At 39.6% G+C, this 27,297-nt stretch overlaps 1 protein-coding gene across 1 annotated transcript in view; it reads right to left on the bottom strand.

Annotated features, from left to right (window-relative positions):
- The window catches only part of CCDC138 (coiled-coil domain containing 138), a 79,827-nt gene that overhangs the window by 8,277 nt on the left and 44,253 nt on the right, over positions 1-27,297 (bottom strand). Inside the window, exons 8-14 of the mRNA XM_089693327.1 lie at positions 25,137-25,214; positions 21,594-21,701; positions 15,777-15,917; positions 12,366-12,482; positions 11,991-12,168; positions 4,843-5,019; positions 1,997-2,135 (exon numbers count right to left, since the gene is read on the bottom strand). Coding sequence (XP_089549453.1) covers positions 1,997-2,135; positions 4,843-5,019; positions 11,991-12,168; positions 12,366-12,482; positions 15,777-15,917; positions 21,594-21,701; positions 25,137-25,214 — 938 coding nt within the window. The remainder of the gene's footprint in view (positions 1-1,996; positions 2,136-4,842; positions 5,020-11,990; positions 12,169-12,365; positions 12,483-15,776; positions 15,918-21,593; positions 21,702-25,136; positions 25,215-27,297) is intronic.

Here is a 27,297-nt window from a genome sequence, read left to right as displayed (position 1 = left end):
GATGCAAGAGATAAACAAAAAAGATACAAAATGTTCACTACAGGTTTAAAGCTGTAAAACTTGATATTTTGATTGCACCCTATTGCTATTAAGCTATTGCCGTTATGTTTAAATTGACATAATAAAGCTATGTTATAATTGCAGTTTTTTATATTTTGGACTCTTTATTCTAAAGAAAAATGTAATTTCATAAGCTTCAAGGGGACGTGTTTGGGGGCAGGGCTGGGGGTGGGGTTGGAGGCGGTCCTGGGCAAGGTTGGGTGGGGCAACTGGTGAAGAGTAAGGTTTGTGTCTGGCTAGTAGGTCTAGACTCGAAATTTTAAGCCCTGGTTTAGATCCTGTACTGTGCTCCACAAAAGGGATTTTACATGGAAGTCTAAAACCCTTATTTCTTAATCATACACTACAGGCTCCTTTAAATCTTGACCATGGGACATACTGAAACAAAACAAATGATGAGAGGGCCACACAGAAAACAATGCTAACAGGACAAAAACGAGGGAATCATGCTCCTAACTCAATCAGCGATATTCAATAAGCTGTCTGAAGCACCTTACAGCTGAAACCAGTATCATCAAAGGTCAGACCACCCACCCAGTATAAAGTCAAAAAAGTGAACAGAAGATCAGGTTGCACCTTGCATTTCTGAGAGAAAAACAAGAAAAAAAAAAAGAAAGACATCTGGTGCTGAAAGGCCCAAGAGGCACTGACTGCTGACTGAATAAAGTCAGTGGACCTCAACATGGAAAGATAAGGACTATCCTTCAAGGAGAAGCCTTACCAATAACCTGCTTAAACAGCCTAGATATACTGGAGTGAGATGCAGGACAAAACTTGCGAGAACTCGCAAGCAAGGCAAACAGAGAATCCAATGTTTGGATGGAAGCAATGGCTGAGAAAGAAACTTGCACTGTGCGATCCATATCTAAACAATGTAAAGATACTGTAACTCTTTGGCATGCTTAGGAGCAGAACAAAGAGAAGGCAGGGCATATACCCTGATTTAGGTGGAAGGAGAAAACCACCTTACGGAAACAGAAAGCCCGAGGCCACAAGCCACCTTGTTTTTATTTTAAGAAAGAAAAGTTCTGTACAGGATAAGGTCACCAGATCCGAGACTTGTCTCACTGATGTAATAGCTTCAAGAAGCAATACCTTACAAGTAAGGTCGGCCAAGAGATTGTCGAATTTTTTTTAACCTAACTATGTAACAGTGTCAGAAAAGAATTGCCAATATGGATTTACTCCTTCAGGGTGCTCAAGGCACCAAGTGACGTCTCACATGTGCCTTGCACCATGCTAAGTAAGATTTCCAAGTGCAATGATAAAAATAGATCAATTTCCTGGTATAAACAGAATAGGAATAACAAAGCTAGAGAGACGTTGATCTCTCAGGACTTGGGTTTCAAGAGCTAAGCTGTCAAAGTCAGTGACATGAAGCACGATGGTAGACCAATCCTTTGAGACAACAGGTCTCGATGGTCTGATAGTGCCCATGGAGCATCTCCCAGGAGACGGAGAATGTCTGCAGTACCACGTCCTTCTGGGCTAGATTAGTGCCAGCATGATCAATGTTCTCTATCTTGAACCTGTGAAGCAGTCGAGGAAGACTCATGATCCTGGCTATAATCCTGTCCAGCTTGGTGTTGAATTGGGATTTCAAAAGGTCTATATTCGACATTCCTCAGCAAAAATGGTGGCAATGATGTCCCAGAAGACTCCTGGGACATCATTTGCCTAGTCCAGAAACCAGGAAGTAACTAAAGAAATGTGTAAAAAAAAAAAAAAAAAGTTTAAAACAAGTAAAATATAATATATCTTCCTATCGATTTACTAATGCTAGCAGCATAAGGATTAAAAATAGTCAATGTTGAATGAGAGAGTGTTCTGCTTTAATAATGAAACATATATTATTTATTACAGATAATTATATGCGCCGTCAAATTACGCAGCGCTTTACATATGTATATTGTACATATACTATGTGGAGCCTTACCTGACTTTGGAAAGCTTTTGTAGAACAATACTTAGTTTTTCGAGTATTTGCACATCAACTTTGGGATCCTTAAGTAACACAGCACAGGTCCTAAAAAATGATTCTGTGCTACATGACTCCAGGAATGGCTTCAAAAATCCTGCAATATACATAAAACTGCCTATCAGTGGTTTATTTGTATGCTCAATTACAATTTGTCTATCATGTAGTTACCGCTCTTCTAATTAAGCCACATTAAGCGGAATGTTCTAAAAAATTTTTAAAAACATACTTACTACTACTGCCACCCTAGTTTAGAAGGTTGTGCACATTTTTTATAAAGTGTGCTCCTGTAAAGGCATATGAGCGGAGTTTTTAACAGTGCTAGAAAAGTCATATTTTGTGAGTTAGGCTCCATTCACACGGAGCTGAATGTTTTTCAGGCGTTTTTTTTCAGACGTATTTGAGTATTTTTTTAAGCAGATTTGCAAATATTATAAGTGTTTTTTTCAGGCGTTTTTCATTTAGGCGTTTTTGCTGTGGCCAATAGAAATAACTACTGTTTGAGCTGAACACGCTGGAAAAAAAAAACACTAGAAAAACGCTCATTCCCTCTGTTTAGGCTTTTCCATTCAAGTCTATGGGGACAAAATGCCCAGATCTGCCTGAAAAGTAGTGCAAGTACTTTTTTGAGTGACAGGCGTTTTGCTATAGGCGACGAAACGCTCATATGTGAACAAGGGCCATAGAAATTAATTGTATTTTGCTTGTTGAGCATTTCTGAGTGTCAGGCGTCAAGCTGAAAAACGCCCAAGTGTGAATGGAGCCTGAGTGTAGTTAGGTGACGTCAACATAGTATGTATATGCAGGTGTTAAGTACAAGAAAGATGCTCAGCTACTCTTCCACTGATGTGAAAAGATTAATGTTGGCAATTATTGTTTTGAATTTTCAGTAATGCTTCATTTTAAAATAATATATTCCTTTTTACTAGTTGGGAACAGTTTTCATTAAATAGTTAATGTAGCTACACAGCCACCCACAGTGCACATATCCTTTATAGAAGGACAAAAGGATTTACTATCACTAGCAGGTGATCTATTCACAAACTCTCTTATAAACTGTATTTTCTATACTACCCCCATCTAATATGTCTTGTATATAAAATATATTAGCTTTCACTGGCAGCAGATCACACAGAGGACAGGAATAAAAAGAAAAAACAATTTAGCAAAGTAATGATCTGCAATTACGAAAGTCATGCCGAGTTCAGTTTTCACGTAATCTATAACATGACTATTAATTTCCAGCTGGTGAAAGCTATCAAGGGTAAGCTGCAAGATGGCACTGTGCAGGCTTATTGCCCTCCGCACATCAAAAGAGACCAGATTTATTTCTGAATTTAGACGAAGACATTCTGTCTTTAGACTAAATTAGAATTTATAAAGCTCATTCTTTATGGCTACATAAACTACATCCACTTTATTAACATCCTGTCAGCCACACAGTGGTGAGGAATTACAATGAAGACAAAGATAGTGAACAAAGGCTGAGGCATAAACCCTGGATTTAAAAGGTTCAGTAAACTGTAAAAGTGGATAGACTGTATATGGAACCTGCTAAGCAATAAAGTAAAAAGCAAGGTCCCTTGTGGGGATTTGTGGTTAAGGTCTAAGGTTAGAGGCCTGCAAGTTATTTCACAACTGACAGACTTCTTGTTGAGGAAAAGGTGGAAAAGAGTATCTGTGCTATTTAATTACTGAACACGACTCCTAAGTCTGTACTGATAGCAAACTGGGATAGTAAAATGATAAAAGAATTATAGAAATGTTCTAAAATTGCTAGAGCACTGTTTCTGCTTAAGGATATTAGTGACATCAATGCTGCCATCTTGTGAAAAAAGTAAGCAAATGTTGAAGAGATAAAAGCTGACACTTTAGAACATTGACTAAGAAATTTGAGATTTATATACAAGGTTTTGTGTTCATCGGGATTTTCAGTTGAGTTGGTTATTGTGATGCGTATAACAATTTCATACAGTGGGATGTTCAGCAATATCATTTTAACCAGGTAATGATTTTAAACAGTTCAACAGCCAACAGAACGTAATGAAATGTCACTGTGCATTGTAATGTAATAGCTGGTGTGAATGGACCCTTAAGGTTTCCAAAGCACTGCTTGTTGGATTATCATAATATTGTTTACTCAACACAGTCTTATCTTTTACATTTTGCAAAAAATGAGGAATATACTGTGCATGCACTAAAATTAATTTTAGTGTATTTTTTAAGTGGAAATATAGATTTAAAAACCAGTTGCACAAATATCCAGCTGCATAAAAATTTAAACAATGATGTTTTTATTCTTTGCTTTTAGAAAACAACATATAGGGGTTGATTTACTAAAGGTAAATAGGCTGTGTACTGCAAGTGCACTTGCTTTAGATCTGAGGGGAAGCTCTGAAATGAGGCAAAGATCTGCCGATTTTTTTTCATCCAATCATGTGCAAGCAAAAATGCAGTTTTTTTTATTGCATGCATTATTCCTTGCATGAGCCACTCAGATCTAGAGCAACTGCACTTTCAGTGCACAGCCTATTTAACTTTTGTAAATCAACCCCAATGTTTTAAGGTCTTAAATCCTTTTCCAGCCGATAATGTGCATTATATGGGGAATAACACAACACTAGGAGGGTTAACCTTTTCTTATTTTATATAAAAGATTATACACAAGAGATAATAGATCAACTGGACACAGGCATACTCAAAACAGAAAGCGAGAATATACTGTATCTTTCCAATAAAAAAGAAAATTTGGCCAGGTTGGAGTCCTGCATTAACCTGAATTACTTAATAAACTTAGTACTTACTGGTCTCCATTGAAAGTTGAAGTAAAATATCAAGGACACCGGAAACAAGTCCTCTGTTGGTGACATGTAGGAGATGTACAACAATTGGCACAGCCTGATACTCCAAGAACAACAATCTTCCCTCGTCACTTTTCAGGTCCATGCAAAGTGAATCCAAGGCCTGAGCTAGGTGGTCCACTGGAAGAATAAGACAAAGAGTTTGACATATCAGACAAAAATGTGTTTTGCATGGTACAGAACATGGAACTATAGATTAAACTATATCTGAGTACTAAAGTCAGCCAAAATTCACATGGATGAAAAGGCTTACTGCTGCAAGCAGAGAAGCTGTTGGGAAGGATCAATTAGGCATGACTGTCTTTAACTACAGAAAGTCTCACAAAAGTTAGAGGTTCTTTGTAGTAGAGTTGCTGTCTAATATTAGAGTTAATTTATGATAGCAATGCCTAATTATTTTGTCCGACCTTTTTTCAATCTCTTCACAGCATGGTTAAAGGTTACTTGCCTTCAGTCATGCAGGGCACCCTCTCTCCTCTTCAACATATTCTTCGGCACAGCACAATATAGAAGAGAGGAATCACTGAAATAAAGTCCTCTTGCTCAAATGGACTACTGTACACATCTGGCTATGTAAGGACCAGCATCACACAGCCTCTTCCTCTGCAGCCTAGCTGTCATGTATATGCCACTATTTGACATAGCAATTCCTGCATAACACAACACTGCAGCATACAGCTTAATGGTGCAATGTATGGTAGGCCTCTTATTTTAAAACAGGTTAACAAGTACACCTGATGTTTTACACTCTGTATTACAAGGTCCTTTATGATGTGGCAAGGCAGCGCATGTGTTACTACAATATGCAATAATGCAAATTACATGTTAGCATGGTGCCATTTATTGTGAATGGCAACACAGCTCTGATGCACACCACAAAGCATGGTAATACACTACCATAAATTGTCATGCGTCAAAAAAAAAAAAAAAAATCTGCATTGTACATATTTTTCTGAGTTCTTATGCTTCTACTGAATAGCCTGTATAATCCTGTACAATCCGTGCAGGTGGCTATTAACAGTATTACATACCACAAGGAGAGAGTATATGTTAAAAAAAAAAAAAAGACAATTCAGACTAAAAAGTGGTGATCCACTAAAGGTGTAGTCTCCGCTTAAGAGATAGCTGTATTATAAATATAGCTTGGCAGGCTGAGTCGAGCCTTTCCTTCTTCAATGGGCTGCCTTAAATTCATGTACAGTGCTGGGCATGTTATCCAGTAAAGCTCCAGTCACACCTGAGAATTTCACATATGTGAGCTCAAACACCTGTAGCTCAAGGCCTGAAGCTGCAAAAAGATAAACAAGTTATTTTTGAGACAGATTTGGGGGTGTTTGGTTACATAGACTTCAATGGGAATGCCTGCAAATGCTTAAATTAAGCATTTTCAAGCTTTTTTTCTAGGTGTAACTTTAGGCATTTTTAAAGCTGCAAGAGCTGGTCTCCTCCCCCCTAGAGGTTTCTACTGGCTAAAACAACAAAAAAAAAACAAAACTGAAGCCTGAACACACATGTAAAATGGTTGAAGCATGCCTCTAACAGCTTCGTATATGTATGTAAAAACACTCAAAGAACACCTGAAAGCGCCTGAAAAAACCTTAAGCAGAGCCATACACTAAAGCAGGCCATATACATAGCAACTTTCAGGCAACTTCAATCACTTTTGATCCGAAAATTGAACAAACAACCAAAAATTGTTGCCTGAAAAACAAGCTATGACCCATGAGTTCAACTGAGTACATGAGTTTGATCAAAATAGACTATGAACTAACAGCTTCAATGCAGGTTACTAGAAAAAAAAAATAATCGAAACCAGGAAAAAAAAAACAACTACAGCAATTTTTGCCAAGAGCGATCTGATTTTTTTCATGTGGTTCAATCCAGTAAATTTCAATCACATCTCTCTGTGGTCGATCAAAAACCAATGATTTCTGCATTCGATTTCTTCCCTACGTGAACAAAAGCAGTTGAAATTGCCAGAAAACTGGCACAAGCATGGCCAGCTATATTTTGTTTAAATAGCAGAAACCATAGCCATCCCATGCTGTAATTCATGCTTAAACTAAGTGGAAAGGAACAGATTGGGATTTAGCACAGGAAGATCTCATTTATGAAGTATACAAGACATACAACAAATGGCTTGATTCAACCCACCAAGCTTTACTTAAAACAAAAACATCAATTATAAGAGGACTGATTCCTTAAACGGACCATCAAGTTTTAGTCTGAATTGTCAAGCTGTCTGCTTGTGGACGTAGTAAACAGTCATCAGCAAGAACTGTACAGGTTTATACATACACACAAATTAATTTGAGCATAGATTTCCACACAGGATGTAATGTTTGCTACAGAAATTAAACATCCACATGTTCACAGCAACTGGGGATAGACTTTCAGGAGTATTACTTTAAAGTGGTAGCAAACTCAACATTATTACTTTGCTGCAATAAAATCATTTATAATCAATGTACATGGTGTCTTTTGTCATTCAGTTGAAATCAAGCCAGGAACTCTATCATGACATCACTGGCGCAAGTGCATATTTGTGGCTATTCATGGCATGCTGTGTGTCATCAATTCCATTTCGGCGGATGCTGTGTGGTCATCCACTCTCTGCGGCATTGCATTGCAATCCCGCCAGAGTACAGCTCCATGCACAGCTTCCTGAAACAAACCATGTGACTTCTATGTCACAAAGGTGGTGTAAACATCAGCGCCAATCACAGGATGTGCAGTGAGGAGAGACTGTACATCACTGGCCGGCTGTAGTCTGCTGTTTGCATGAGACTTGGTTATCACTCACTGTGCATGCGTGAGATTCTGGCCATTCAGACCACAAGAAAGAGCAAAAGTTTTACACTGTACAGATGCAGAAGGGAACAGTAAAAATGGTGTCGGCTTTGGGCAGGAGGCACAGAAAGCAAAGTAAGCTGCAAAATAGAAAGGAGGAACTGAGGGGTTTACTTATAAAGTGGAATGATCTAAAAAGCTTTTGTGTAGTGGCTATATTCATTTTCTGGGTTTGTTTGACTGAGTTTACTACTACTTTAAAGTGGACCTGAACTCAAATAAGGGAAGATTTGCTATGTTAGAGAGAACATCCAGAAATGTTAGTTGTATCTAAACAGTACACTCAAAAAATGGGATTTTCATACTTATACCTCCTATGGGCAGTCCTCTCTTGCATGAAACCCTCAATCACTGCATAGGTCACCAGTTCCTTCTACCTAGTTTTTTGGAGTATGGACCTAATTCCCTGCTGGGACTTGTGGTTCTTTTTTTTCCTTCTACAGAGATCTTCAATCAGTAGCTGGGCTGGGCAAAAGGCAGGATATCTGAAAGCAATATGGTCACTCCAATTTGGCCAGTGAGTGCATGCAGACCCTTAGCTACACATTGGGTTGGCTGTCACAGCCCCATCCTGGACCGGGGCAGCCACAGACTTAAATGTCTCACATGAACCAACAACCCGGTGGTTTGTTTACCCACCCGGCCTCTGGTTTTCCTTCCTGGCTGTATTGCTCACCCTACCTGGCATTGTTTCCCTGCCTGTGGATGGCTGAGCTTCCCTCATCTCCCATACCTTTGACTGATGGGCTTCCTGGTTGTCTGTTTCAGCTCCCTGGGAGGATGGTACGGAGGACAGTTTCAGCACGGTACATTCGAGACACTGCGGGGGTTACTCTGGGCTCAAAGTGGTGTTTCGTTACTGTGGAGCTGGCATGTGCTCCTGTTGAGCTGGTGACCATTTTCCCTTTGCCGCTCTGGCCATATCTATGGAGGGGAATGCCCATAGGAGGTGCACAGTTTTTTCTGCCTAGTGTCCTACTTCTAGTAAGTGGCTCTGTACAGTGCCTTGAAAAAGTATTCATGCCCCTTGAAATTTTCCACATTTTGTCATATTACAACCAAAAAATGTATTTGTATTTTATTGGGATTTCATATGATAGACCAGCACAAAATGGCATATATTCATGAAGTGGAAGGAAAATGAAATGGTTTTCAAACATTTTTATAAATAAATATCCGAAAAGTGTGGCGTGAATTTGTATTCAGCCCCCTTTACTCTGATACCCATAACTAAAATCTAGTGGAACCAATTGCCTTCAGAAGTCACCTAATTAGCAAATAGAGTCCACTTGTGTGTAATTTAATCTCATTATAAATACAGCTGTTCTGTAAAGCCCTCAAAGGTATGCTAAAGAACATTAGTGAACAAACAGCATCATGAAGGCCAAGGAACACACCAGACAGGTCAGGGATAAGGTTGTGGAGACACTTAAAGCACAGTTAGGTTATAAAAAATATCCCAAGCTTTGAACATCTTATGGAGCAATTTTCAATCCATCATCCAAAAACAGAAAGAGTGTGGCGCAACTGCAAACCTACCAAGACATGGCCGTCCACCTAAACCGACAGGCCAGGCAAGGAAAGCATTAATGAGAGAAGCAGCCAAGAGGCCCATGGTAACTTTGGAGGAGCAGCAGAGATCCACAGCTCAGGTGGGAGAATCTGTCCACAGGACAACTATTAGTCATGCAGTCCACAAATCTGGACAATATTGAAGAGTGGTAAGAAGAAAGCCATTGTTGAAAGAAATCCATAATAAGTCCCGTTTGCAGTTTGCGAAAAGCCATGTGGGGACACAGCAAACATATGGAAGAAGGTGCTCTGGTCAGATGAGATCAAAATTTAACTTTTTGGCCTAAAAGCGGAAAACTGACACGGCACATCACCCTGAACATACAATCCCCACCGTTAATCATGGGGGTGGCAGCATCATGTTGTGGGGATGCTTTTCCTCAGCAGCGACAGGAAAGCTGGTCAGAGTTGATGGGAAGATGGATGGAGCCAAATACAGGGCAATATTAGAAGAAAACCAGTTGGAGTCTGCAAAAGACTTGAGAACATACAGCCAGAGCTACAATGGAATGCTTTACATCAAAGCTTATTCATGTGTTAGAATGTCAAAGTCCAGACCTAAATCCAATTGAGAATCTGCAGCAAGACTTTAAGTTTGCTTTTCACAGATGCTCTCCATCCAATCTGACAGAGCTTGAGCTATTTTGCAAAGAAGAATGGGAAACAATGTCACTTTCTAGATGTGCAAAGCTGGAAGAGACATACCAATAAGACTTTCAGCTGTAATTGCAACGAAAGGTTGTTCTACAAAGTAATGACTTGGGGGGCTGAATACAAATGCATAATTTTCCTTCCACTTCACAACTATGTGCCACTTTGTGTTGGTCCATCACATAAAATCCCAATAAAATACATTTATGTTTTTGGTTGTAACATGACAAAATGTGGAAAATTTCAAGGGGTATGAATACTTTCAAGGCACTGTAAAACTCTATCTGTTATGGATATCAAGAGAAGAGTCGCTGTGTCCATCAATGAACTAAAGAGAAATCCATTTTTTAGTCTTGAATTATTTTGTAGAAAATAGTGCATTTCCTATGATGTGTAGGTTCTTAGGAACATATGTCTGGCAGTGCAAAATTTACCAATACTATGTAATATGTGGCTAAATATAACCAAAATCTGTGCTTAGAAAAACAAACATATAGAGCAGCTGGGCACCATACCCTGATACCTGGAACCTCATATACAATAGTCAAATAAAGTGCAGCTCTGAAATATATCAAAAAAAATTAATTAATCATGGTGATGATATTTTGTTAAAATTGATAAAAAATTATTCAAAGTGTTCATAAATTATATAACCGTATGGTGGAATCAGAATAAAGCAGCCCAAAACCGAGGTGAGATCAGAAGACTTCCAAAGACAGCCAATGTGACACCAGCCACTCACATGCAAGGCTTACCAGAAGGCGTGTGACCCCTACTAAGAGTGGTCAATCTATGCTTAGTGGAATATCATTGGTAACATCAAGGGAAATATACAATGCACCCAAGGAAATGATAAATGATCCTCCAATAGATCCAATCGTTCCCAGGTAAGTTAATGAACCAAGAACTTGTGGCGCATAAAGTATTTTTCTTGGAGTTATTAGGGACAAAGATATTCAGAGACAACCAGATTGTCCTGCTGTATACATGAAAATTGGGCACTTTATTCCTGTTCCAGTGAAAAATGTTGGACTCCCTGCACAACTTCACTCTCAGGATGACCAGGAATGTGAATCTCTCCAGCGGGCACACACACAGCAGTTTCATCCCAAACTCAGCCCTCCTTCTCCTCACCTAGCAACTGTTCGATCTATTGGAGGAAAATGTATCATTTCCTTGGGTGTATCGTATATTTCCCTTGATGTTATTAATGATATCCCACTAACCATAGATTGACCACTCTTAGTAGGGGTCACACGCCTTCTGGTAAGCCTTGCACGTGAGTGGATAGTGTCACATTGGCTGTCTTTGGAAGTCTTCTGATCTCACCACAGTTTTGAGACTGCTTTATTCTGATTCCACCATATGATATCATTTATGGATACTTTTGATTAATTTTTATCAGTTTTCACATAATATCATCCCCATGATTAATTCATTTTGTTTTATAAATGTGAACGCTGCACTTTATTTGAATATTGTTTGTAATATGTGGACCTAGCTAAGCTACACATTCAATCTACTGTATATCCAGTCAAGCAGGCACTCATACTAAAAATAGTTGATGGTAAATCTGAAGGCGATTGCACAGATTGTAACATGCATCATCAGTTAGAAAAAGATAGATATTCTGATATTTCCCCAAGGGACATTCATTTATAATGCCCATAATATAGGCATGACAGAAATGTAGCTTAGGAAAACAGAAAATGCTGATAATATTACGGTTAACATATGGGATGTGTATGGTATGGTATGTGTATTTTGAAATTCTTTGAACTGCCATCACCCAACAAACGGAAGGCTATTAAAAACTATTAGGTTGGTTTACAAAGAGTCCCACAACACATAATGCAGGTATTCAATTTGCTAATATGAGAGAACAGATCAGCTTGAAGCCTTCTCACAATGCAGTTAATGCAGTGGAATATATCCCCTTTTGTATCTATTGAGCTCTAATTCCAAGAAAAGATTTTGTCATGCCCATATTTTATTCTACAGAATGTCAAAATGCTTACCTTGTGTTACAGTTTTAAGAACAACCAGTGTTGAAATAAATCGTAGCGGTAAGTTATTGCTCTTAAAAAAAGCTACAGATTTTGGCTTGCGGTCTGTGCCATTATCTTCCATGGGATCACACAGAACTCCTTTACATGTTTCATCACCAATTCGCCTTATAGTCGAGGTCATGGTGGACTGTGGCCATAAGAAAGGGAGAAGTGTAGTGTAAAACAATGAATAGATATCATAACATAAGTCAACATATAAAAATGTATAGAACAGACAGCTATGTGAATATAAAATACTGCTGCATGATGTCAATCCAGAAAAGATTTGTTTTCTTAAATCTACAGAAATTAGGTTACAGTAGTTGAACAACTAATACATTTTACCTGTGTTGAAGAATCAAGCTGAAACAAAGTCCAATATGTAAACCTCATGAATGATAAATGTATCTTGCTATTGACAAATGGCATCCATCCAAACTGCTCCACAATAACGTGAAGGGCCTGAAAAAAAAGATAATAAAAAATATATATCATGTCTTCTCAGCTCTTTCGCAGGTAAATGCTGCTGTCTCATCTTCACCTTAAACTGTAATTTCTGCAACGCATAGACTTTTTGCAAAACTCAGAACAATTAGTGTATATCCTTTGGTCTGTTTGTGGTGATTGATGCTTACCTCCTCTTGCATTTCTTTTATGACTTTGGCCTGTGCCTGGGTGGCTGGTGTGTCTTTGAGCAACATTCTCCCCCCCCCCCCCCCAATTCTTATGATCCTTATCAGTTCCTAGTTGGGGCAGAGAAGAGTTGCTCATTTGACCATCTCCCTGTAAATTTAGACCACTCATGGGGGGGGGGCACAGTCAGACAGGGGTGCAATTGTCTACGTGAGTGCGTTGTATGCTGGAGTGTGAAGCAGCAGTTGAACGCAGCAGTTTAACTCAAGCAGCAGGAAGATACAACAAAGAACTCTACTGCACGCTGGATGGACTGCAAGCAAACACCCTGGGAAACATCTCCTACAAGTCTGAGTCCCACTCCATGTACCTTTTAATATGCCACCTCTACTCCTCCTTTTCATATTACTATCCTCTGTTCCCAAAATCTCCTTTCTTTACCCCTCTGCTCCACCCCAAAGCTTATACATCTCACCCTCACTTCTGCCATTTCCCTACTACTGCTCTCATCACTGCTGATACTTTACTCACCTGCTGACCCAAACATCAGGATAGGAAGGCATGTGCACTCATATACATCCCGCTCCCACCTTACTTTCCTCACCCTCCTTCTCCTAACCTCTGGGGATATCCCTCCCCCCCCGAACCCTGATCCTCCACTATCTCACCCCCACACCATGCACCCTCCTCCGGGAATAGTCACGATCTGCTCAACTTAATCTCAATCCCTATGCGCCTAAAAACCACCCTCCGTTTTTCATGTGCGCTCTGGAATGCCGGTCTGTCTGTAATAAGCTCACCTATGTCCATGACCTTTTTGTCTCCCACTCCCTTAACCTACCAGCATTACAGAAACCTGGCTTCAAGCAGCAGATTCTGCTTCTCCCACAGCACTTTCCTCTGGAGGCATTCTCTGGACCCACTCACCCAGACCCAGTGGTCGGAAAGGTGGTGGAGTTGGTTTGCTTCTATCCCCACTGAGCACCTTTCAAGTCCTCCCTAACCCTCCCTCTCTATCCTTCTCTTTTTTCGAGACTCACTGCATTCGGCTGTTTTCTCCTATTTCTCTGAGGATTGCAGTGATCTATTGGCCTCCTGCACCGGTGTCTCATTTTCTTGATGACTTCTCTGCATGGCTACCCTACTTTCTCTCCTCTGAAATAACTGTTTATTCTTGGAGACTTTAACATCCCCATTAATGTGAACAACCCGGCTACATCCTAATTCTTCATCCTAACCTCATCTTTTGCCTTAACACAATGGACACAGTCCTCCACTCACTCTGATGGGAATACATTAGAACTTGTTTTCTCCCATCTTTGCACTCCCTACAACCTCACAAACACCCCCTTTCCTCTCTCTCTGATCACAATCTCATTCCCTTCACAGTGTCCTTGTCTTGAAACACCTATCCCTCCAAGCAGCAAACAATTACCCACAGAAACCTTCACAACTTAAACCCTTCTCTTTTCCACTCTGCGACTGACCGTCTCTATGACAGAATCTCTCCCCTGTCCTGCCCACTGCTGTCTACAACAGTTCACTTTCATCCACATTAGACTCACTTGCTCCTCTAATTACATGAAATATCAAGCCCCAACCGTTACAACCGTGGCAGACTGACGACACCAGAAATCTTAAGCAACATAGTCGTGCACTGAAGCGATTGTGGCATAAAACCAAATCTCACCAAGCTTTCACCCTATATAAATCTGCTTTCCTAACATACAATTCCTCCCTCCATGCTGCGAAACAAGCCTACTTTGTCACTCTCATCAATACCTTGTCATCCAGTCCTTGTCGTCTCTTCTCTACTTTTAAATCTCTACTTTTATAACTCTGCCCCAAATTACATCACCAATCTTGTCTCCAAATATTACCAGAACCATACTCTCCGCTCCTCGCACGACCTCCTACTCTCTAGCTCCCTTGCCCCCTCCTCCCATGCTCGTCTCCAGAGCTTTTCCCCATCCTCTGAAACTCTCTACCCCAATTTATCAGACTATCGCCGACTCTACTCACTTTCAGGCGATCTCTGAAAACCTCTCTCTTAAGGGAAGCCTATCCTGCCGTCAGCTAATAATGGAATCTTCTATTCCTCCTACCAGTCCATCCCCCACAGTTAGTACCTTTTGTACCACTAGACTCTTCCTCTTAGATTGTAAGTTCCAAGAAGAGGGCCCTCCTAACCCTCTTGTATTGAACTGTATTGTTGCTGCATTGTCTCCCATTATATTTTAAAGCGCTGAGAAAACTGTTGGCGCTATATAAATCATGTATAATTATAGATACACACACAATTATTATAATTTTTTTTTTTTCAAAAAAGGAAATTCCCACCAACACAACTTTTTGTTGAAAGGTATTTTTTGTGCATCCTTAGCAAGATATTGATAAGGAGAAAAAAAGGCCTCTAGGTTCCTTGAAGAAGTGTATGGAAACCTGAAAATGAACATGAACTTCTCTTATCTGATCTGTTAAATATAAAACTGAAAGAGTTTGTTTTGTTATATTTGTTTAAGAACTACAAAAAATACCCTGCCAGAAATGCAATACTGTCTGGTGTATTCTGCAGTGTCTGTGATCTTATCTTCCTGTCTAAGTTACCTCTGTGACCTAAAGAATACCTTCCCCTTTTGTTATGGAGATGAGGAATGCGGGAGGCGTTCTGTAGTCTTAATAAACTTCCTGTCTTAGGTCAGTGTATGGCCAGCTTGAATATATGAAAATTAGAAAGTAAATATATAAAACACATTATATAGTTGCTGTATCTCGTGGCAACTGTGGAAACTGTAAGAACAATGCAAGAGGCTTATCTTTGCATTGAAAGCAGGTGATCTAAGATAATGTTTAACCCAGCTCACTACCTTTTGTCCAACTTTGATATCATAACATTATCTGCTGTAATCCTATCATACAAAGTCCATTTCTTATCTAAATATGCATCTAGCAGCTAATTTATATTAGGACCTCTTGAGAGCTCTGTGCAAGAAGAAAAGACAAAACGTAACTAAAATGCATTTGTGTGCAAACACAGTGAACGTTTCTGGCAGGATAAGTGACAGTGCTTTGTTGGAACCTGCAGTTCTAGAAGAGCATCATAAAATGTTATAATAAGCTTACCTTGGCACACTTTTCCTGCACACAGTTTACGGGCAATTTGTCTGTGCATAATGGCTTGTCTCCACTTCTACTTTCTTCAGCTGCAGACATCCAGTCCATAAGAAAGGTTAAGAGTTTGTATACTTGTATATTGGTAGGAATCTGCAAAATGGCCAACATGTTATCATTTTCATCTGTGTACTGTACATTAAAAGAATAAAATTGAGTCATTGCATTGCTTTTGGACACAAAAAATAAAGACAGTTTGACCTTCCATGACTTCACTTGAATTAAGATGTGAAATGCTGCCAAGAGCTGATGGAACTGCCTGTGCATGGTATGAGACACCATCAGCCACTGAAACCTCCGTCACAGAAAAAAGCTAATATATTTGCTAATAACTATGAACAGAACCAGTCAAAATATGACACATGCAAGAATCAAAGTATTCCCTGTTAAATAATTATTACCACACAAATGAACTTATGAAAGTTATACAGTACTGTGCAAATGTTTCGGGCAGGTGTGAAGAAATGCTGTAAAGTAAGAATGCTTATAAAAACATATACAGTATTTTAATTGTTTGTTTTACAAAATGCAAAGTGACCAAACAACAAAGATCTAAATCAAATCAATATTTGGTGTGGCTATCATTTGGCTTCAAACCAGCATCATGTCTTACACTTCCACACTTTGGATCAAGGCAGGTCTATGATTAACCAGTTATACCAAGCAGGTGCTAATGATCATCAATTTCATATGTAGGTTGAAACACAGTCATTAACAAACAAACAGCTGTGTAGGAAGCTTAAAACTGTGTGAGGAACAGCCAAACTCTGCTACTAAGGTGAGACTGCTGAAGAAAGTTTCATGTCATAGTTCATACACCATGAATGGACTGAGCAACAAGACACAAGGTAGTTATACTGTATGTCTCTTCCAGGCAAACATTTAATAGCAGACTGGGGTTTCAAGATGTGCTGTTCAAGCTCTTTTGAAAAAGCACAAAGAAATTGACAATATTGAAGACCGTAGACGCAGAGGTCAGCCAAGGAAACTTAATGCAGTAGATGAAAGACACATCATGCTGACATCACTTCGACATCTGAAAATGTCCAGCAGTTCTATCAGTAGAGAACTGGTGAACACCAGTGGGACCCAGGTACACCCATCTACTGTCCGGAGAAGTCTGGCCAGAAGTGGTCTTCATGGAAGAATTGCGGCCAAAAAGCCATACCTTCCACATGGAAACCATAAGCGACTCAACTATGCACAAGAACATAGAAACTGTGGTGCCGAAAAATGGCAGCAGGTGCTCTTGACCGTTGAGTAAAAATTTTAAATATTTAGCTGTAGCAGCAGTCTGTTTGCCAAAAGCCTGGAGAGCAGTAAAATAATGGGTGTCTGCAAGCAACAGTGAAGCATTGTGGAGATTTCTTGCAAGTTTGGGGCTGCATTTTTGCAAATGGAGCTGGGGATTTGGTCAGGATCAATGATGTCCTCAATCCTGAGAAATACAGCTAGATATTTATCCATCATGCCGTACCACCAGGGAGGCATACGATTGGCCCCAAATTTATTCTGCAGGACAATATCCCGAAACATACAGCCAATGTCATTAAGAACTATCTTCAGCGTAAAGGTGAGCAAGGAGTCCTGGAAGTGATGATTTTGCCTCTACAGAGCCCTGATTACAACATCGAGTCTGTCTGAGATAACATGAAGAGACAGGGGGATGGAGACTGAGGCAGCTTACATTTACAGAAGATCTGTGATTAGTTCTCCAAGATGTTTGTAACAACCCAAAGCCCTGGCCAAAAGTTTTGAGAATGACACAAATAATTTTCACAAAGTCGGCTGCTTCAGTGTTTTTAGATCTTTTTGTCAGATGTTACTATGGTATACTGAAGTATAATTACAAGAATTTCATAAGTGTCAAAGGCTTTTATTGACAATTACTTTAGGGTTATGCAAAGAGTCAATATTTGCAGTGTTGACCCTTCTTTTTCAAAACCTCTGCAATTCGCCCTGGCACGCTGTCAATCAACTTCTGGGCCACATCCTGGCTGATGACAGCCCATTCTTGCATAATCAATGCTTGGAGTTTGTCAGAATTTATGGGAGTTTTTTTTTTGTTCTCCAAGCCACTTAGTTATTATTTTTGCCTTATGGCAGGGTGCTCCATCATGCTGGAAAAGGCATTGTTTGTCACCAAACTGTTCTTGGATGGTTGGGAGAAGTTGCCCTTTATGTGTTTTTTTTTTTATATACCATTCTTTATTTATAGCTGTGTTCTTAGGCAGAATTGTGAATGAGCCCACTCCCTTGGCTGAGAAGCAACCCCACACATGAACGGTCTCAGGCTGCTTTACTGTTTTGGCATGACACAGGATTGATGGTAGCTCTCACCTTTTCTTCTCCGGACATGTTTTTTCCGGAATGCCACAAAATCAGAAAGGGGATTCATCAGAGAAAAATTACTTTACCACAGTCCTCAGCAGTCCAATCCCTATACATTTTGCAGAATATCAGTCTGTCCCTGGTGTGTTTCCTGCAGAAAAGTGGCTTCTTTGCTGCCCTTCTTGACACCAGGTCATCCTCCAAAAATCTTTGCCTCACTGTGCGTGCAGATGCACTCACACCTGCCTGCTGCCATTCCTGAGCAAGCTCTGCACTGGTAGTTTCCCAGTCTCTCAGCTGAATCATCTGCAGAAGATGGTCCTGGCGCTTACTGGACTTGGGCACCCTGAAGTCTTCTTTACAACCTTTGAACCTCTCTGCTTGAAGTTCTCTATGATCCGATAAATGGTTGGGTTAGGTGCAATCTTAGTAGCAGTAATATCCTTGCCTGTGAATCTCTTTTTGCGCAAAGCAATGATGATTGCATGTGTTTCCTTCCAGGTAATTTAAAATTTGTGTCGTTCTCAAAACTTCTGGCCAGGGCTGTACCTTCCGAGTCCCTTCACAAACTGTGTGCAAGTGTTTCTAGAAGCATTGATACTGTTTTGAAAGCACGGGTAGACATACCAAATACTGATTTGATTTGTATTTCTCTTGTTCATTTACTTTCCATTTTGTTAATTGATAAATATAATCTATTAACACTATTAATAACTAACACTATTAATAAACTATTTCAGAAAGCATTCTTAAATTACAGCATTTTTTCACAACTGTCTAAAACTTGTGCACAGTAATGTATATCTACCCCATATTTAGCTGTATCGACTTTTTCCTTGCCCAAACTAAGTCGGCAGGTCAAAGATCATCAGAAGTCTTGAAACTGATAACCTGTCAAGACCTGACCTCCCAGCTTCTACATTTATGCATTACTATATAAAGTAACAAATCTCTGTGGTTATTAGGAATGTAAACCACTATGGGGCTCTGTTATTTGATGCGGTTAGGCGCACATGCAGAAGCTGGGAGGTAATGTGATGTCATGTACTTTTTAAGGTAGCAACTGTCAGACTTAACACGGTGTCTGACTCCCTTATTTGAGTAAACCAGGGAGTCAGACAATAAGTAAAATAAGAAAAATAAAAGGAAAAATCTTCAAAAATAAGCACATACCATTATAAAATTAAAGGAAGGAATGCCTCGTACAACTATGGTGTAATTTGAAGAGAAAAACTAGGTCTCATTCACACTGGAACTGTCAAACGTGTTTAGATGCACTTAAAGGGCATTTCTAAAACACACACGTAAATGCTTATAATGACTTTAACAGGTGCCATACATACAAAGTTTACCTGAGTTTAGGTGCAGTCAGTTTAGTTGTGTTGACACAAAATAGAATTCTGTGAGCCCAAAATCCAATTATTAAATCTAAAAACATGGCTAAACCTGCTAAAAAGCAAGAACATCTAAATGCAGGAAAAAGTGATCTGTGATACAAAAAAGGGTTGTTTAAGCTTCCCAATTCACTTCTCCTGCATTTATAAAAGCTAAATTAAGGAATTACAGGGTGAATGAGGTCTTAGTAAGGCTAACACTGCTGAGAAGAGAGAAACCTTTTTAAACGCTTCAAGGTTGACTAGTCTTCAACATTTTGCAACATTAGCACAGGTTCAGTGGGCACTTGTCAGCTGTCTTTTTCTCAGGAAATGCCAACAAATATTGGCTACCTCAAAAGCAATGGACAATAAGTATTATGAGAAGAGGACAGCTATAGCAATATATATACACTGCTCAAAAAAATTAAAGGAACACTTTAGAAACACATCAGATCTCAGTGGGGAAAAATATCATGCTGGATATCTATACTGATATGAACTGGGTAATGTGTTAGGATCGGAAGGATGCCTCATCATTTGATGTAAATGAAAATTATCAACCTACAGAGGACTGAATTCAAAGACACCCCAAAATTCAAAGTGAAAAAAATGATGCAGCAGGCTAGTCCATTTTGATGAAATTTCATTGCACCAACTCAAAATGGTAGTGTGTATGGCCCCCACTTGCTTGTATGCATGCCTGACAATGTCGGGGCATGCTCCTAATGAGACGACGGATGGTGTCCTGGGATATTTCCTCCCAGATCTGGACCAGGGCATCACTGAGCTCCTGGACAGTCTTACGTGCAACCTGACAATGGGTCCAATGATTTCATCCCGATACCTAATGGCAGTCAGGGTGCCATTGTCTAGCCTGCAGAGGTCTGTGTGTCCCTCCATGGATGTGCCTCCCCAGATTATCACTGACCCACCACCAAAACGGTCATGCTGAACAATGTTACAGGCAGCATAAGGTTCTCCACAGCTTCTCCAGACCCTTTCATGTCTGTCACATGTGCTCAGGGTGAACCTGCTCTCATCTGTGAAAAGCACAGGGCGCCAGTGGTGGACCTGCCAATTCTGGTGTTCAATGGCAAATGCCAATCAAACTCTATGGTGTCTGGCAGTGAGCACAGGACCCACTAGAGGATGTCGGACCCTCACGCCAGCCTCATGAAGTCTGTTTTTGATTGTTTGGTCAGAGACACCAGTGGCCTTCTGGAGGTCCTTTTGTAAGGCTCTGGCAGTGCTCATCTTGTTCCTCCTTGCAAAAAGGAGCAGATACCGGTCCTGCTGATTTATTAAGGAGCTTCTACGGCCCTTTCCAGCTCTCCTAGAGTAACTGCCTATTCCTGGAATCTCCTCCATGCTCCTGAGACTGTGTGGGGAGACACAACAAACCTTCTGGCAATGGCATGTTGGACTTGGACTGCCTGTGTAACCTTTGTAGGGTCCAGGTATCACCTCATGCTACCAGTAGTGACAATGACTCTAGCCAAATGCAAAGCTAGTGAAAAACAGTCAGGAAAGATGAGTAGGGGACAAATGTCAGTGGTCTCCACCTGTAAAACCATTCCTGTTTTGGGGGTCATCTCATTGTTGCCCATCTAATGCATCTATTGTTAATTTAATTAACACCAAAGCAGCTAAAACTGATTAACAACCCCCTCTGCTACTTAACTGACCAGATCAATATCCCAGGAGGTTAATTGACTTGATGCTATACTCTGATTGAAAAGTGTTCCTTTAATTTTTTTGAGCAGTGTATATTACAGAGGAATCTAGTAACACATACAAACTTAACCCCCCAACCATTTTGATTATTATTACTAATATTATTTATATATTTTTATATATATATATATATATATATATATACACACACACACACATATACATACACATACACACACACACACACACACACACACACACACTTATACAGCACTAACCTACTTCACAGACATCTATAGAAAACCTATTACAAATTATGACACAAAATATATAACAAGAAGAAATTGGGCAGTGGAAGTGTGCACCATATAAGAAAATTTCAACTTGCCTTAGCTTTTGGGGGAACAGGAGCTTTTTCAGTCTTATAAAATTTTGGTTCACGTATGAGCTGAGAAACATCCTTGCATTTCTGCACTGTAAGAAACGCTTGCTTTCTCTGAAAAACGCACAAATTACACTAGAAACATGTCTCAACGGGCAAGGTAAATACACTGGTAAACAACAATTACACACAGATTGCTAGAAATTCAGATTTTACACAGTGAATCAAAAAGGGGAAAAAAAAAAAAAATATTTTATATATATATATATATATATATATATATATATATATATATATATATATATATATAAATGCTGTCAATTTTACTATCCATAGGCAATGCTTGAAAAGCCTCTATAGGTTACCACTCTAGATTTGCAGAAGACGTCTAGTGCTAGAATTACTGCCCATGATCTGATGTTTGCAGTAATACCTCACATATGTGGGACGATCGCTGTTTGCATGTGTGCAGGAGGCATGCGGTCACCTTTTTTCTTTTCTTTTTTTATTGGTTTTATTTTTTTACACTGTTACTTTAAATTTTTTTAATCACTTTTATTGTTGTCACAATTACTGTATACATCCCTTGTGACAGCAATAGGCACATGAAAGGTACTCTTTATGGAGGGATCTGGGGTTGAGAAGACCCCATATCCCTCCTCTGCACTTAAAAGCATTCAAGACACCAAGATGGATGTTTTTGCATGCTTTAATTTTTTTTTCAAATGGTGCCATTTAATTCCAAGTAAACCGGAAGTGGTCATCACTTACGGGTTACTACAGTGGATAGCCAATCATAGCAGATTCCAGCTTTGCTTGGCTGACCAACCAGCAGGCAGATGTGGCGGCTGGGTGCTCGGGTCTCTCAGTGGGACAGGAGAGCCCAAGAGACCTGCTGAAGGTGGCGTGAGGGGAAGGATGCCCCCTCTTGCTGCCTGTAAAAGCAATCTAGAGGCTAGTTCTCCACTCCAATTGCTTTTACAAGAGAGCCAACTACTGGCTCTAAAAAACGGTAGCAGTATTATTCCGGTGTAATTGCTTGAAGTCTAGCAATGTACAGGTACGTCGCTGGTCTGCAAGTAGTTTGTGTTCTTGTGACCCATACACAATATTCTGTACAATTACTGACAATATGATACAATATTTTATTTATTTGTCATAGCATACTTTTAATAACTAGTCAGCAAAATCTAGCAAGAAAATGTTAATAGCAAATATAAATGGAATATTTGTAGAGATCTGAAGGTACAGTATTTGCACTTAGGCCTCATTCACATGGGCATACTTAGTTTGCCCACACCGCCATGGGCCGTGTTTGCCCACACGGGAGTGCACAGGCGTCAATTAGTGACGGTTCTAAGTGTAGCCACTATGTACCATTTTCTCCTCGGTGAACCAGTGAAGCATTTTTTGAATGGTGCCAGTGCAGAGCGACCGATGAATGAAAGTAATCTCTGATTGAATGAGGTGGAGAACGTGACATCACCTCCCTAACCTACTGTGTTCTCAATGCATCAGGCCAGCAGCTCAACACAGGACCCAGAAGAAAGGGGAAATCACTGGACTAGCGATGACTACTTCAGTGATTTCAAGTTTCCAGGGGAATAAGCCAGGTATGGTATATACATACATTCATGGCCAAAACTATTGGCACCCCTGCATTTCTGTCAGATCATGCACCACTTCGGCCAGAAAACTGTTGCAATTACAAATGTTTAAGATCTCTGGAGATTGACTTGCAACCTTGAGATTGTCCATGCTTTTCCACAAATTTTTTCCCTCAAATCCTCAGACAATTCTTTTGCTCTGTGTGGCACATAGAGACACACAACAGTCAATTTTTCACCATTTTAACTGGTAACCGGTGTGTTTATTATCAGCACATGTTAATTGATACAGACCAGTTTAATTACAAATTACAGGAACATCACAAACTTGGAATGCAATTATTTCTGACAATTTTGAGAAGGTGCCAATCATTTTGTCCAGTCCATTTTTGGGGTTTTGGGTGGAATGTATCAGATTTGGCTTTTTGTTTCACTTTTTTGTGTCATACCAGTACAAACAAAATAAATAAACATGAGAATGCCTAAACATTTCTAATTGCAACAATTTTCTGCGTGAAGTGGTGTATTAATTGACAGAAATGCAGGGGTGCCAATATTTTTAGCCATAACTGTAGTTACATTGGTCCAAGTTGCCCCAGTTTAATTTTTCAGGGTGATTTTTCTCCTATAGAGCCACCCTTGGATGCAAGAACTAAAAAAAGGGTCTCCCTTTGCCGTGTGCATCAAAAGAACAGATCTGTAGTCTAGGATGACAAGGCACTCCCCTGTTCCTCACTCCCTTCTCCAAACTAACCGACTGCCTCAAGACTGCATTGTCCAATGTTTAGGGAACGAGCAACGAGAAAACAGGAGTCAAAAGCACTGAAAGTTGTAAACTTCAAAAGCTTGGGTAAGAATTTGCAATACAGTGTTTATTGTATTGTTCTCAAGATCTTAAAGCAGTATTAAAAGCAAACATGTATTATATTGCAGTTTACTAATCCCTAGAAAAAAGAAAGCCTAAAAAATGAAATTAGTGCAGCCATCTCATCAATTTTCATCTGGTGACCCAGCCAGCAAATCTGTTGCTATTCAAAAGAACTAGCTCTCCAGCAGGATGTATCAGCTTACATAGAGGAGACAATCCATTTACCACTGGCATCGATGATTAGAATTATCAGCTTTTATTTATTCATGTAAAACCTTTTCCCCCCGAAAGAAAAAAAAAAAAACTGTTGATGTAACGGTTTTTAAAGTGTGAGCTGGAATTTGGCTTCAATTTGTTATTGTATTCAAATCTGCGAATACATTTAACACTCCCCTGCACGCAGACTGACAATGCTGCTGTGCTCACTCATCCAGAGTGGTGTCTCGCTAATATTACTGGGTAGATCACTAGGTGAAAAAAACACGAAAAGAAAACGAATGCAGCCACCACATCTAATGATTGGTAAACTGCAATAGAACACATTTTTGGTTTGGGTATACCGCTTTAAGCTAAATTGTTGTGGGTTAAATACTACTTTAAAGGCATTGTAGACTTTCAATTTTTTTTACTGGTTTAACTAGATATTAGTGTAGTTACATTCTCTGTGTCATTTGTCTTCCTATGTAATGATGGGCTCTTATGTTGTGGCTGCAGTTTTTAGTGTCATGGGTGATCAATTTCCCTTTATCCATGTATTCATTTAACCAGCTTGTTCCTATTCGCTAAAATGGACGGGCAAGTTCTTCCAGGTTACACAGCATCCAATCCATGCCTCACCATTTCCTCCATGATGCATCACAAATGTGAGAGCGCTAATGTGATTAAAAACACAACTCGTCCAGCATGGAGATCTCTCTATTAATCCTCTGCCTGTTTGTGTCTGTGTCAGGAATAATTACTATTTAGCGCTTATCTGCACCAGTTCTAAACTGAGAGACCCAGAGTTGTGGGATATGTAGTTTCTTTATAAGAAGTGTCTGTGCGAATGCAATAATCAGCAATTTTAAAACTTACTTGCAAATTTTCCAGGCGCGACTGCACTTTTCTAGCTTGAATTTCCAATGTCTTGTTTTGCTCACTTACTTCATTCAGCTGTAAAGACCCAAGGAACGAATGAGAATATGCAGGATTTTATTTTGCAGAGGAAAGGAACACGGTGCCTAAAATGCACTCTCTCAAGAATCAATACTAAATTGTGTGGGTCCTTTCTTACATCTATTGTAAATATAATTTTAACAAGGACAAAGTTTAGTCACTTAATTGTAACTACACAACAGTGTTAATTTTTACGTCAAATTTTTTTTTAGTCATAGCCTTTTTACTAAAATGCCATTTTAGTTTTAATTGCACTTTGGTCATCTGAATTGTTTTAGTCATATTTTAGTTGAATAAAATAGTGATAATTTCATTGAGAAAAATATTTTCATCCATGAAGACAACACTGCTACATAGAACACAGTACTCTATTCTACAGTTTTCCACCTATTAGTTAGAAAATCAAGGAAACTCCATATCAGTCATATTCAACAAAAGGTTTTTCTGATTGGAAGATTTCCTATTACCTCCTGCTTTTAGGACAACCAAAATCCATCAGTTTCAGTTCTGGCACAATGATCCCCAAGACAAATATAGAGGGTGAACCACCCAAGGGGAAATAAGCTTTAAAGGATTGGAGCAGTTATCATGGAAATTCAAATGTAATGACAGCTTTTTTGTGAAACTGCACTCTGAAATTGAAGTAAAAAATGATGCATGCATGCTTGCAAAACTATGCCTTGTGGCTTTTCCCAGGAGGTCATTCAGCTGCTGTGCATGCACAGGGCAGATTCTCTGTCACCTCATGGTTTCACCTCTTCTGGTTGAGAAATTCAGAGGTTATAGGTTTTTCTCACCTCCCTCTTACAATGTCATCATACTCTTACTTTTGTATAGGAGAGAGAGACATCACTGCATAGAACAGCGTGACTCATCCTTGTCCTATCCTATTATCTCCCATCTCACTTGATAGAGAACTGCATTTAGTAAAACAAGTGACAACAAACTCAAAAAGAGCAGGCAAGAGGGAGGACTTCGGTGCGGATAGAAATCCACACAGACACATCACTTCCCTCAAATGGTAGCATTCCTTCACCACCACCTGCTGTGAAACAAATTAAACATAATGGCCTATAGATATTATGAAATATGGATAATGCAAACGCTAACACAGATTGTTTGAATTTGAAAGATACTTTAGCTCTGCTTGAACACAGTGTTAAAATAGCAATTTTTTTTTAAGGTTTGGATAGAGTAAGGGTTAAAAACCTGTTGGTTGGGGAGTTTCCTTCACTTCTTACAGAAAGTGAGAGGGAATCGCTACAAAGTGAGGGAAATTCCCCTCTTAGACACCTGTCACTAGATTAGTTGTTCATATTAGAAGATTTACCTTCAACCCTTGTTCTGGGTACAACTCTTACATTAAGGCTACGTTCACACTAGCCTTGTTAGCAAGCGGCAGACAGGCGTTTGGGAAGCGTTTTTACCATTTCCCAAATGCCTGGGAAAATTCTGCACATTGCAGCACATGGTGCTGTTCAAACGAGAGCGTTAGCGCCGCGTTGCGGCAAAACGGACGCCGCTGGTTGAGTCAGGAGGAGTTGAAGCCTCCTATTCAAATCTATGGTGCCGCTCCGCAAACGCCCGGTGTTTGCGGTGCGGTTGCGACGTGGTTGCGGGGCATTTGTGGAGCGTTAAGACCATTCAAACTTCATTATAGTCTTTTGTGGGGCGTTTTTAATGCTTCACAAATGCCTAGCAACTTCCGCTAAACCGAGCATGTGGCGTTTGCGGAGCGTTAATAGGGGCATTTGGCAAAAGTTAGAAAAACAGTCAAGTGTGAACGAGCCCTTAGGGTTTCACATAATTTTCTGTCTCAATAAGCATGGTCACCAAGAGAGAGTGAATATATTTTGGAAAGACAAAGACTGCAATTAAAACATGACAGGTGTTGTAATCCTTTCCTACTCTATTCAAAACAACAAAAATACAGCTTTGTAAAAATACACTGTAGGTAGTTCTTATATACATGTTTCTTAATGGGATTTTGTCATAAGAGAAGAATGGGGGCTGACATGACAAGCTTTGTTTAGAAAATTCCTTATCTCTATATTTGTGTTCGTTAAGTCACTCAGAAAGC

The sequence above is a fragment of the Staurois parvus genome, unplaced genomic scaffold (assembly GCF_062004578.1).
Source record: "Staurois parvus isolate SC_StPar_1 unplaced genomic scaffold, SC_StPar_1.0 ptg000625l, whole genome shotgun sequence".
NCBI classification, from domain to species: Eukaryota; Metazoa; Chordata; class Amphibia; order Anura; family Ranidae; genus Staurois; species Staurois parvus.
This window is presented reverse-complemented; position numbering and strand designations above follow the sequence as displayed.